Source organism: Strongylocentrotus purpuratus, unplaced genomic scaffold (genome assembly GCF_000002235.5).
Source record: "Strongylocentrotus purpuratus isolate Spur 01 unplaced genomic scaffold, Spur_5.0 spur5_contig_812, whole genome shotgun sequence".
In the NCBI taxonomy this organism is placed as follows: domain Eukaryota; kingdom Metazoa; phylum Echinodermata; class Echinoidea; order Camarodonta; family Strongylocentrotidae; genus Strongylocentrotus; species Strongylocentrotus purpuratus.
The window spans coordinates 719,625-732,981 of record NW_022145516.1 but is presented as its reverse complement, the minus strand read 5'-3'; the positions used below and the strand labels follow the sequence as shown (position 1 = coordinate 732,981).

The following is a 13,357-nucleotide window of genomic DNA, read 5'->3' as shown; positions in this document are numbered from 1 at the left end:
GCTCTACTTTCGGGGGAATATGGATATTGAACATATTGCCCTCAAGAGAATCACACTTCTCTCATCTTACGACTTGGGGCAATCCGATTCTGTTGCATGAAATGTATTCTGATGTCCCTCTCAATGCCATACAAAAATGGGGATTAAGCTATGCAACCATTATACTCTCATCTCTCTCTCTTTCTCTCTCTCTATCTGTCTCTCTCTCTATGTATGCACTATATATATATATATATATATATATATATATCATTGGAACAATGTATTCCTCGATAGAGAAGCAAATATAAAAACTGAATTCGCATCTGATGAAGTACCTCATAGGTCATCAATAAGACGAATTTGACCAGCCTTTCTTAGAACACCCTTCAGGGCTTCAAACTCTTTGGCCTCAGTTTGCTTCTTTCTCCACTTTCGGAGCATTGATAGTGTACCCATGTATGATACATCTGCATTCTTCATGTTTGTGTCGACATAACGTTGGATATCTTCTTGCTCGAAGCCGAGAGCCTTCCCGAGATTATCTATCTCATCACGCTTGCCAACTTTTCGAGCAACAGTGGTCAGCTTTTCGTCAAAGTCTTCCTGTCTACCTGTAATGTTCCTTAAATAGGACATATAAAAAAAATGTATGTTAGTATGTTTCTAATTACACATACTGACAACAGACGGGGGGGGGGGGGGTTGTAGCAAAACATCGTAGCCAATGTCTACATGTATATTCAAACACAAACTTGATATTACTCTCCTGGACCCTAATTTGCTTGGACGGGTATTGTGCAACAGAAATTCTTTTCCCTCATCTCCTCTTAAAGGGATCCGTTAACTTTGTCTGAGATCCTTTAACAAAATCCTTGATTTAGCTGATGCTGCAATCATAAGTATACACCTTTATGTCAGTTAGGAATCCCATGACGTTTACAAGCCGATCGCCTATCTGATTATCAAGATATTTATTATTTGAACTTGAAATTTCAATTATAACACTAAAGTCTATTGGGAAAAATGAGTATGGTAAAACCGGTCACTCAAAGACTTAATTTTTTGAGGCACTTCATGATAATTTTTAAGGTACTATGTCCCATTTGCAGGCCAACACAAATGAACAGGTTAAATTCCAACGGCATTTGAAAGATAAATTTGGAAAATAACGACTATTAGTTGTCAAATCGTAGTGGTAGTCTGATTTTTCAGACCATTGTACCGAATGGTCGTACGTTTTATGCTGCGCAAAGATTCAATCAGTTTAATTTTGGCCATCACAAGAAGAGGCTTTTTGATGTAGACAAATGCTCATGCACCCTTTACAGTTCATTTCATGTATGCTATTACCAAAGAAGCAGAAAAGACAGTCAGTCACTCAATAGTGTCTGACAGTGAAGTCTAGCAAGTAAACGGGTTTCCTTGCATAATTTGAATATTAGGATACTGCTAACGTTTACATTTCACAGAAAGGACATACATGACATATTCATAATTCCTGCAAAGTTCTACAGAATTTGATGATGGCTGCAAAAGGGACATAGTATCTTTAAAGCGCAATTCTTTTAGGGCTTCAATATACACAATTGCAGACGCCGATAACACGTAGGACCATGTATCTCAGATTTAACACTGCTAGACAATGCCTTCAATTTGAAATGTTATGATTTTTATTTTGATATAATATCACACGCCCCAATTATGAGTAACAGGGAGATTCAATTACATGTAATATATTTTTGTGAGTGATCCTCAGACTGTTTCAATTCACAGCATTCAATTTTATATATTGGAATATATGATCATAAGATAAATGACCCCAATTGCAGTTTCTCACAGGGTACTCACAGCGTACAATTATATATATTGGACTTGAACAAAATAATGTCCACACTGTAACCATGCAATTTTTGCTCCCATTTGATTATCATTTATTTTGCAATGATTTCTATTTGAAATAATGTTGATTGTTTTGTTGGGGTGGGGAAGCAAACTGGCAACCATTCCTCCTCTTAAGACATTCGTGGTTTCAGGTTTATACCTGCACATGCTCTGATCTCAGTCTGAATCTACCAGCCATGCTGATAGTATTAAAGGTGAAAGAAATGATTATAACTTACTTCAGAGTTTCAGCTGTACTTCGATATGATGCTTGCAGTGTCTGTGAACTTGATGCACCCTGCAACTGTTCTACAAGTTTTTTTTTAAATCAGAAAAGAGTACTAGTCAAATAACGAATTGCTGTTTAAGGAACTGGAAAGTTGTCCGTTTTATTGAAAAAAGTGATCACATTTTACGGTGCATTTTAAGAATTTGCTATGAAAAAAATGCTCTTTCGCTTCTAATCTCGCAAAGATGAAAAAGTTTCATGAGGGTTGCATACATTTTCAATTTTTTTTGTAAGGATAAACTGGCTGATTTGCTTTCTAAAGAATATATAAAAGACGAATTTGTTCCTTTTTATGATAAACAAATACAGCAAAAATTGCTTCATTCACTGTAATAAATCCAAAATAAGATGACAATGCTAGATTCCAAAAGTAGAACACCATTGCTAAAGACGACTTCAACTTTATTTACATTATCAGTGTGGTATTTGACCATCTATATATCAGGGACTTTTACTCCCAAATCTATGATGATGACCGTTGCTGCAAATCCCAAATCACAGAGAGAACATATTGCATTGATAGCTATTGTAAACGACAATCCAACCAACTTGACTCACTATTACACAACTATGAATACCTTGGCCACGAGTTGGAAGACTGGTGGATCTACGAGGAGTTGTAAACTTGAATATACAAAGCAGTTCTTCCACTGATTGTCCTGTCTGACCTACTTGCAAGGTCACTACTATTTTTTCATCTGGCTGGCTGCTCAGGTCCAAGTTGAAGGACCTCGTCCTATGGTGTCCTCTGCATAATTCGTCATACTTGACAGTCTACAAAAGAAAGAGCATAGAATTACCAAAACAATGTTGTTTAAAAAAAAATACATATACATCCTTGTGAGGGATAACTTTAGATACCATGTTTTGGGTTTGATTTTGCAGTAGGTCGCATAATATATGTATAAGTACTATTACGTCTTTCATTTTAGGCATTCCATGTACCTCATTTACCTATTTTGTATGGCATGAGTTATAATTTTTTTAGAAAATTGCTGTATTACGTTTTATATATCCAAATCTTCGGATGTATTATGGTACATTATATTATTTACTTTATGCATTATATGTCATGTTATTACAAAAAGGAAGAAAAGAGTTTTTCTGCTGGATATAATTTTCCTTCTGTTTTGCTATAAACACTGCATTGTAAATTGATTTATATGATATATGTTTCCAAATAGAATATTGATTTGTTACATTAGATTGCAAATTGATTAATGGGATATAATGTGTTTCCAATCAGAATATTGATTCATTACATTGCATTGTAAATTGATTTATATGTTTATAAACAGAATATTGATGTACATCAATGAAGTTTAATAAATACAATACAATATATGTGACACTCTTGAAACCCTTACTGTTGTTTTAATTTCACTGTTTTCTTTGTTTTGTCTTTGTTGAATAAAATCAAATAAAAGCAATCATGACATTCCGTAAATATCTCTACGCTCTAAAACCTCAGGATTTCATCTATTTCCCAAGCTAGATACATGTACAAGAGGGTAGAAGGGGGGGGGGGTTCATGCAGGGCCTTTGCTTTTAAAAGATCTCCATCGAGGAACTAGAAATTGCGGATAAGTTGAAGAGTTAAAAAACAATCTATACAAAATCTGTTTGATTTAGCTTCTTTCTTTTTTTCTTCTTTGTGATATGTTGTTTCCTACTCATTGGTAATTTTGTGAAGAGATATGAATGTTGTTTCGTCCTATGCACTTGACTAGTGCCCCTTGAGCATTTGATTTCAAGTGACTTTGGTGCCTTACTAATCTTCTTTTATTATTATCATACTATTATCATTATTTTCTTTTTTTGATTATTACTATCACTATTATTAATATTGTTTTTATTATCACCATCATTTTTATAAAGAAGAACTTACATGTATGGTATCTCCAATGGGATCACGCTTTATGAAACAAGCCATTTTGACGTCCACTTCTGCCACACTGATAAGAACCTCTGCTTCAGGATGAATATAAACGAAACCTAAGCCTTCCTCCTGGGACATTATCTGTCACAAAACGATTAAACAAAATATAAATAATAGCTAATACAAAGTCAATGGAACACTACCTAGATTCCACTTGCAAGGTTTTTCAAATTTAATTGAATGGCTTGCTCTTAGTGGCTCAAAGTCAGATTTCCCCCTCTTTTCTTTTTCCTATGTTGCTATCTTTTGATCAGATACTGGTATAAATGCATGCAGATAATTATATAGTGAACTGACTTTTCATATTAATTTCTTCCAAGAGCCCATGGCAAAGTACTATTTGATTCACCTATCAAATATGAGTTATTCCATATGGGTTGATTCCACCTTGCATACATTCACTGTTCCTATGTTCCAGAGATTTCCATTAACATTGTGACACTAACCAGAGATGGTCTATAACATTAAATGATAGAGATTGTGATATTCTAAATAGTTGATATTTATCCTTAGGCTTTAAGTTGCTCTGAGACACAAAACTTCATATAAAACGTCTGTCCACAGATTGGCATCAAAAAATGAATTTGCATTAACATTGTGACACTGACTAATTATTCCTTTTACGATGCCAAAGACATTTAGATAATATTCTTGCCTTCATATAGATCCCTTTGATGTCATCATAGAGATGTGCACGTAAGACGACAGTGGTTCTTTCCTCTGGTAGTGGCTTTTCTGTAAATGGCAGGCAACGCATTCGCTTCCCTCCAAAGAAGAAATTCTTCAACTTGAATTTGATGAACGCCCACGAGAAGTGATTCATCTGCAATCTAAGTACATCTCTTTCGATGTTGCAGTTGGGTATTCCAGACTGTGTTAATGAAATTTGTTCCTTCACTTCTGCATCTAATATGAACAGATATGTAAGTAACTATTTATGTATATATACGTACCAAGAATAATGCCTTCATTTAAATTGAGCTATCTATTGTATGCATAATGCTGGTAATCGGAACTACAGTAGGTATTTGCCTATCATACAAGTTCCTTACATTCATTTGAGAGGTTCAATAAAGGCTACGTAATTCATGCAAGTAATCAATGGGAAAAATAATAGGGTGCATGAAAATGCAAGGTAGCCTCATCATACTCTTTTCCCTGATGATCCTGCATCAAATTATTACATGGGTTTAATGTAAGATATATATGCCTTCCCATGTGATCCTTAATTCAGTTCGTGTATGTCAGTATAACTAAGCAAGCTAAAAACAAACCAGGACATATACTTATTTGGAAACGTAAATGTCATAAAAGCTTTCATCGTAACGCTGTGATTTTACTTCGGAAGATAACCCTTTATGTGAAAAACTTAAAGGATTTACAGTTTTATGGTTAAAGGTATTACAAAGTTTTGGTATGGGGTCATGAATATGGTTCAAATTAACATATTGGAAGCATATGCGTTCCTACAATATACATTGATCGTTGTCGCGGTTGAAATCGAGTCTAAAGTTATGAAATTATAAATAATAAACTCTTTATGTTGTATAGCTCCCTCTCAAGGTCAAGATATTAATTTAGCTATGAAACAATGTTTCTTGACTGAAATCGACCGATTAGCTATTCCCGTTTGGAAATTATATATCCCAACTACATATTCTGAGATTTTCATGGTCGCAGCTATGATTGTACGGCCATAGGCGCTATTTGAAATTTATCAAAATTTACCGGGAGCACCGGTAAATTTTTATATTAAATTTTTCTTAAAAACAGAAGTGTTTTAGTGGCTAATTTTTTTAGTGATTATAGTACATCCACATGGGCATCCAAATATATCAAAATTGTAAAGATTCACTATCCACCCAATTTTCTAAATTTCCCAAAACTTTGTATTACCTTTAACCCATAGCAGTGAAAGGTCATCTTTGGTGATGTCTTATTTTCATCTTTTGATGCACAATAATTACAAATTATTCATGAGCAGAAAGAGGAAAAATCACAGAAATGTTAAAGTCTATTTTTCGTTGTTCCGTATTTTGAATAGAAGTGATTTAATTGTAACTAATCATTAAAGTCTCTAAATTAGCTACGAGGTGTAGAATATAAAATAACTATTTTCGTGTTTTTTTCTTTCACAATGGCTCATCATACTTACCGTATATTTTCATATTTTTCAAACTCTGAGGAAGTGGAATTTGTTTAATTAATGTTGCCGATCTGGGAAGGAAAGACATATTTGCAACTGTGCAGGAGATGCTTGTATGACCTTAAAAAAAATGTCTTCGCTTCACTATAGCACAAATTCAAAACTGGTGTATTGTGCATAATTAGACATGTTAAGATGTACTTACTAGGTAAGTATTCTCCCTCTCCCGTGTACAAGACTGCCTCCACACCGGAGTATCGTGAAATCACAGCACAGTGAGGTATTGTGTAAGTCACCGGTAACTTTAGGACTAAGTCATCACGGGCTAAACACTGTACACCAAAGCAGACTGACATCTCTTCTTTGCCGTTGCCAAGATTTGGAGTATTTGTCAGGACACGAAGAGAAATGTCCTGCGGCGCTTCGCTGTCAATTGCACCTGGAGGGATCTCAAGTTCAATTTCGAAGGAATCTAGCTGAAGCTTGCCACCTTCAACCCCAACTCTCTTACAACATTCCATCTGGATCGGTTTGACATTTACTTCATTTGGTACTGAAAATTATAAGAGATATTTCCATTAAATCCTTTCTGCAAACCCTCTGCAAACAATATTTAGAATACATAATTGTACTACAACATTCTAGCAAAATATCAAATATAGGTTAGAGAGCACTAAAGAGCAATGTCACTCTGAAGTATCCTTCTTATGTCAGGAATAAGTGTAAAAGAAGTATATTCTTACAGTTTTAAAGTTTTTATCTTTTAAAAGGCGTCTTTTTCAATTTCTTCTTTATAAGTGTGGCCTAGTTTAGATTCTACGTTCTGGAAAGATATAAGAATTGAGATTTACAATCTTTGAGATTTAGCAATTTACATGAATGATGATATATTTCAAATTAGGACTTAGAACAATATACTTTCTATCGATCTGTCATGAATATTGTTGTAATACAATGAAATAATAAAAGAAAAAAAAATTGTAATCTACCCTGTTTTCTGTCTTTTGCCGAACAATACAAAACTTGCTACTTGCTAGAACCACGCAGACACATCTCTGTTGGATAGGGCTGTATGTATTTACATCCACATTTTTACGTATGTATACATGAGCTTGTACTACTCTCGCTCTCATGTCGTTGAATCATTAATACATTAAGCATCAACCGGTAAAAAGTATTCAAATACTTTATTCTTTGTTTTGTGTCTCTGCCATGCCTGTGAATGAAATGGACATGAAACAACAGACAGCTCCAGGGAGACATTTATTTTTCTTTCCTTATTCACCAAATCAATTTCTGCTGATGTTGTTTAAAGCACAAAATTAACCTGTTCTATGGGGCAGGCTTTCCATGGCCATGTAATACTCTTCTTCCTCCTCCTCCTCTTCTTCTTCCTCAGCGTTCTGGGTGTCTGTCTGTTCTTCATGAACTTGAACCCTTGCTGTGGCTCGAACAAGCTCATCTGTAAGATACAATAAGTCAATAAGGGACTCTGAATAAAGATCCTTTTTGAGGCTACCAATATAATGGTTACACATTCTATTTTCCTATTAAAAATAAGAACAACTTAAAAAGTACACACAGTGCATTTGCATGTAATATGGTAGCAATAGCAATTCATATGAGTTATGCTATTTTTCAACTAAAAGGATTAAGCACAATTACCTTTGACCGATATGTCATGAATATTGTTGCAATATAATGACAACAAATAAGATGAAAGGAAGATATTGTCTTCTACCCAGACTTGCCCTGTTTAGTTGTCTTTCGCCAAGCAACACAAAACTTTCTTCTTGCTAGAACTTAACATGTGGGCCTATTCACACTAAGACACCTCTCTGTTCGAGAGCACTAGAGAGAGAATTTTTTTGTTCTTATTCTCCAAATCAATTTCTGCTGATATTGTCCAAGACACAACATTAACCTGTTTCATGGGGCAGGTTTTCCATGGCAATGTAATATTCCTCTTCTTTCTCCTTTTCTTCCTCCTCAGTATGCTGGGTGTCTGTCTTTTCTTCATGAACATGGACCCTTGCTGTGGCTCCGACAAGCTCACCAAGAAACAAATCTGTAGGGTGTAATCAGTCAATAATGGACTCAGAATATAGATCATTTTAATTTTAATGATTTCAAATTCTATTTTCTTATAAAACAACAATCAAGTTAAAAAGTATACACAGTTCATTTGCATGTAATATTGTAATGTTTATATTATACAGATATGCATCTGTATTTCAAATGTTGATTTTGTAACAAACATCTTGAGATTTTATGGATGAATCACGGTATTTAATACTAATATTTCATTTTTGGGGGTATAAATATTGTCTGTGTATATATCCGAACTAAAGGCTCATTTACATATGCCACGGTTTATTGCGGTGGCTTTTTGTGTACCCACCTGCTGGGTGTCCACGCAGGTTGGTTATCTTGACAGATAATGCTCAAACTGAAAATCATTGTTTTCTTTTAATATTAATTTTCATGATTCATTTAAAACTTATGTTGACAATATTCTTATCGGCAAATATTCACAGAACTACGTGTTAGTTGAGGCTTGTTTTTTGTGTGATTTCAATCCCAATGCAACTACTTCATCTTTGTTAAAGGGAAATCCAACCTTAAGGGCAAACAACTCTATTAGAAAGCAGAAGAGTCCGAGAAGCAATTGGTGAAAGTTTGAACGAAATCTGACAAAAAATAAGAAAATTATAATTTGTTTTAAAGTTGTAATTATAGGCTCTTCTAATTAGCTGAATCAATAAAGTCTCTGTGATGTAGTGGCGGACAGCCACCCATAAAGTGTTATCCAGCACTACGTCACTGTTTATTGTCGTGTGGTCTACAACCAGTTCGTCCACTACCCGATAAATCTATTCTCATATGGTCTAAACCTAGCCCATCTACTATCCGCATGGTCTAATAATCATTTCTTCTACTCATCATCTAATGTAATGACCATTTAGGCCAATTGGTCTAATCTCAAATAAGTCTACAACCCATTTGGTCTATTGCTCATTTAGTCTAATTTCCAGTTGGTCTAATTCCCAGTTTGTGTAATGCCCATTTCGTCTACTATATCCATAAGGTCTAATAACCATTTGATGATTCTAATTATTTATGATCAAATGATTATTAGACCATTTCTTCACCCTCCGTCACAATCCACTGACCGAACTGCCAATTTGAAATTGGCATAGACTAATTAGTGAACTCATATTTCAAACATTCATAATTTTCTTATTATTTGTCCAAACTCTTTCAAACTTTCGCCTTCTGTTTATTAAATTTTTCCGCTTTCATGCAAATTATTTTATGACAAGGATCGGATTGCCCTTTAGGTTTCTGAACATACCCCCCCCCCCCAAAAAAAAAAAAAAAAAAAAAAAAATGCTACTAATTATGGCGAGCGTGGATGAAACAGAAGCTTTTGCAACTGATGTATGGCACCGGTATGTGTTCCAGGCACAAAACTGTGAAGTGCAGATAAAAGAAACAAATATGTGGTAAACAGCTGCAGTATACCGCGGTATATGTGAACAAGCTTGTATAATCTTAATATAAACTCACCAATTGAAGAAGTTGGGGAGAGTGAGAAGTATGATGAGGAGAGTGACGACGATGGTGAGGTCTCCCTCTCCAGATTGAAACGCATCCATGTACCCTGATCAGAGTCTTCAAGTGATGCCTGACTTTCTTGTCCAACTGTGACCTTTACATTAGGACACATCTTTGAAAGTTTGTGGATGTCAGTTTGAGACAACAAACATTTCAAATTTAAGAACTTGAGTTCTTGAAGCGAACTCTTTCCCCCTGTGCTCTGCGGTGGATGACTGATAAACTGAGGAAAGTCAACCTTGCACCTGTTAAATGTCAGGACAGTAACTCCTTCGAGTTCATTGGACACAAGATGCATTAGGTCAACCATGGGTACAGCTGCTGATGCACCTTCAAGTTGTAGCTCACAACCTGAAGATGTTCGGGACCACTTAACAGAGGTAAGTTCTGCATCTCCTAGCTGCACCTTCTTTGCCTCAACAAGCCTCAAACGTGGACTTATCACATGAAATACATGTAATACATTCATTAATGTTTCAAATCGGCAGGAATCAAGATACCCAAAGGGTTCAAGATGGATGTTGGTCAGATTTGGCAATTTGCACGACTTTTCTAATGAAAATCCTCTAAAGCCTGATAACACCAGTGATACGATATTTGGACAGGAGGTAGAAATATCCATTAACAGGCTGTCTGTAGTTATATCATACCTCCCCTCATATCTTAATTTAAGCTCCTCTAAGGCTGATGATGAATAGACCTTATGAGAGTATGCTTTATCGGATGGAGAACCTAAATTCCCTATTTGCATATCTAGACTCTTTGCATTTGGAAACCAATTATTGACCTCCAATAGTGGCTCCTGGAGTGTTTTAAGCAACATCAGGGACTTAATGCAAACTGTGATGACAGATTTCATAGGCACAGGCATGTGCATAGGCATGGGGGTCAATGGAAGTAGACGTATCATGCGGAAATCAATGGAGAAATGCATCCCTTCCGGACACAATGGAGCCAGTATGGAGATGACATCTTGGAGGGAATGGTCATCCCTTAGTACAAGGTGAGCCTCATCCTCGGTGCTCGTCCACTTGACTACATGTACCAGTCCAGCATCACCCTTCATAACAGTGTCCAGCCCAGTTCTCTTGGCTGAATAAAAAAAGACAAATAAACAACCCATTTGTGTGGCCTCTCCCGGCCTATTCACATAAAAGTACACTAAACAGCATTATATAATATAAAATATAAAATAATATAAAATCTTGCGGTGAGGTATCGATATAAAAATGAATAACACCATCACATAAACTATCTAGCATATCCTTCTAGTTGATAAACACCCTTCATTCCATATAAAATGTTTACAAAAATGCTAACCTTAATTTTTAAAGGTAATTTGGAAAGACTATTTCAACAAGCACTATGAGAAATTAAATCTAAAATGGGGGGGGGGGGGGGGTGTTCAGATCAGTAGGCCTACTGTAAGAGTTAAAAGACCCCTTTAAATAATTTCTTTTATTTTTATTTTTATCCTGATCACAATAATGTCTCCATCAAGCACATGTGGTAAATTAAAAGACTTTATCAAATCTATCCAGATATTTTACTGAATTACTGAATGTTGTAGATTGACACTACATGTACTTTGTATGTACATGTAGATACCACATAGGGAATAATAGGAATTAAGTAACTTTGTGACTTGATGGCATCATGATAGCTTTAGCCATGTTATACAGTCTAATAACTATAACTATAAAAACGATAATAATAATAACAATCATCATCATACAAATAGCTATAACCATATGTATATGTCAGGGGATGCTCAAGGTGCCTAGAAAGTGAAGCACTGGAGCAAATAATAACTTCCTGTATGGTTTCCATTTACCACACTTGAGTGGAGAGTGGCAAATTTTTGATTAGTGTCTTTAGATTAGTGCCGCGACAGGACTTGATCCCTAAACCATGCAAACTATATCTTTTAGACCACAATACCTCTACGATGATGATCATGCAAACATGTACAGGTGTAATATGTCTTCATTTTGAACATTTGTTTTTGCTACAGGTACACAATTAAGGCTGGCATATTTTTATTCCAAATGTCCTAGCTACTGCCTACCGGGACCATTGAGCAAATGTTCATCCCCAAGTTAGCCGCCTTTATATGAACTAATTCAATATCTTATCACATGTGCTCCCTTATTTATTGTCTGAAAGGAGGTGAAAGTGGATAAATTCTTTATAAATGCTTCAATAGGCACATAATATATTTTTTAGGCAAAATAGATTATTTTTCGCATATTAAGACGAAATTCTTTTTTTTTTTAAAGAACATTTTGTAAACCAAATTGGGAGAAAAGGGAAAAAGGGAAATACAGTATGTCTGTTTAATAAAAAAAAAAAAAAATTCATTTGGTTTGCTACAACAACAAAAAAATGAGATGATTATAAAGCCATAACAATGCAATGCATGGTACATGTAAGGCTTTTTAAAGGGTTTCAACCTCATGATTTTCGCGTAATGATTTTGAATCTTATCTTATATCTATTCACATACCTTCGTAAGGTAGATGGTCAAGCCTATCAAGCAAAATCAGTCGTTGAGTCTGAAGTAGAACTTTTTTTAACCTCTTTGACTATGAAATGTAATAGGAAAACATAAAAAGCTCTCATAAGATATTTTATTACTTTACAAAGAGCTTACACCATAAATTGAAATGAATTGAAATTATAGAAACTACATTATTTTGTCAACTTTCTTTTGGATTATGCCAAGGCAGATGGGCTACAACAGCGTTTTTCAACCAATACAAAACACACAAAAAGGATCTCAAACATTTTAATGGAAGGCGTAGATGCCCATTGTGTATACGTTATTATCCATGACTTTCCTTGATGGGTTCATCACATCATATAGCATATCGTTTTTGAGTATTTGAGTACCGGTAGGTAAAATACATGATTTTTCACGCAAATGCATTTCCTATTTCCGATAGAAGATGCATTTCCTATTGGGCTGTTGTGAATAACCTCTGGGCGCCTGGGGGGGGGGGGGGGGGGTCTTCAGGTGCCCCCTACTTTGATTTCATATTGGTTGACATGACAAGTATTTTTAGTATAGCACACTTCTAAATGTCTTTAGAAATAAAATCATCTCAGTATAGTCTGATGCTCTTAAAATATTATGTTAAATTTGGTCCTTTAAATCAAATTTTGGGTACCTGATCTGATACATATTTGGCCATCACAACCTCATACCTACAATGTACCGTTGCATTTTGATATGGAAACAGATTTTCTGTGCTCCCATTACCTCGGAAATTAGTTTCAAGCAGTCCTCTACTTTTGTGAGTAGCCGTACCAGGATAATCAACCCCTGGAAAATTACCCCCCGGAAAACTCACCCCTAGGACAATTACCCCTATACCCCTGAAAATTAAATTTGCTTTTCTTTGGAGGTGTTTAGATATGCCTACATATGGACATAGGAAGATACAAAGAATCACATTTTCTTTAGCATACCAACAGAATAAATGGACTTGGGCAACAATGA

General features: G+C 35.3%; 1 protein-coding gene across 1 annotated transcript; it reads right to left on the bottom strand.

The window, feature by feature from the left end:
• Positions 1 to 240: 240 nt before the first annotated feature.
• Positions 241 to 9,899, bottom strand: LOC105447596. Its single transcript, XM_030978426.1, has 9 exons — positions 9,808 to 9,899; positions 8,162 to 8,305; positions 7,565 to 7,699; positions 6,443 to 6,790; positions 4,747 to 4,997; positions 4,041 to 4,172; positions 2,731 to 2,926; positions 2,103 to 2,172; positions 241 to 604 (listed from the first exon to the last, which is right to left on the bottom strand). The coding sequence occupies exons 1-9, from the start codon at positions 9,890 to 9,892 to the stop codon at positions 319 to 321; spliced, it is 1,647 nt and encodes a 548-aa protein (XP_030834286.1). The 5' UTR covers positions 9,893 to 9,899; the 3' UTR covers positions 241 to 318.
• Between the last annotated feature and the right edge of the window lie 3,458 nt (positions 9,900 to 13,357).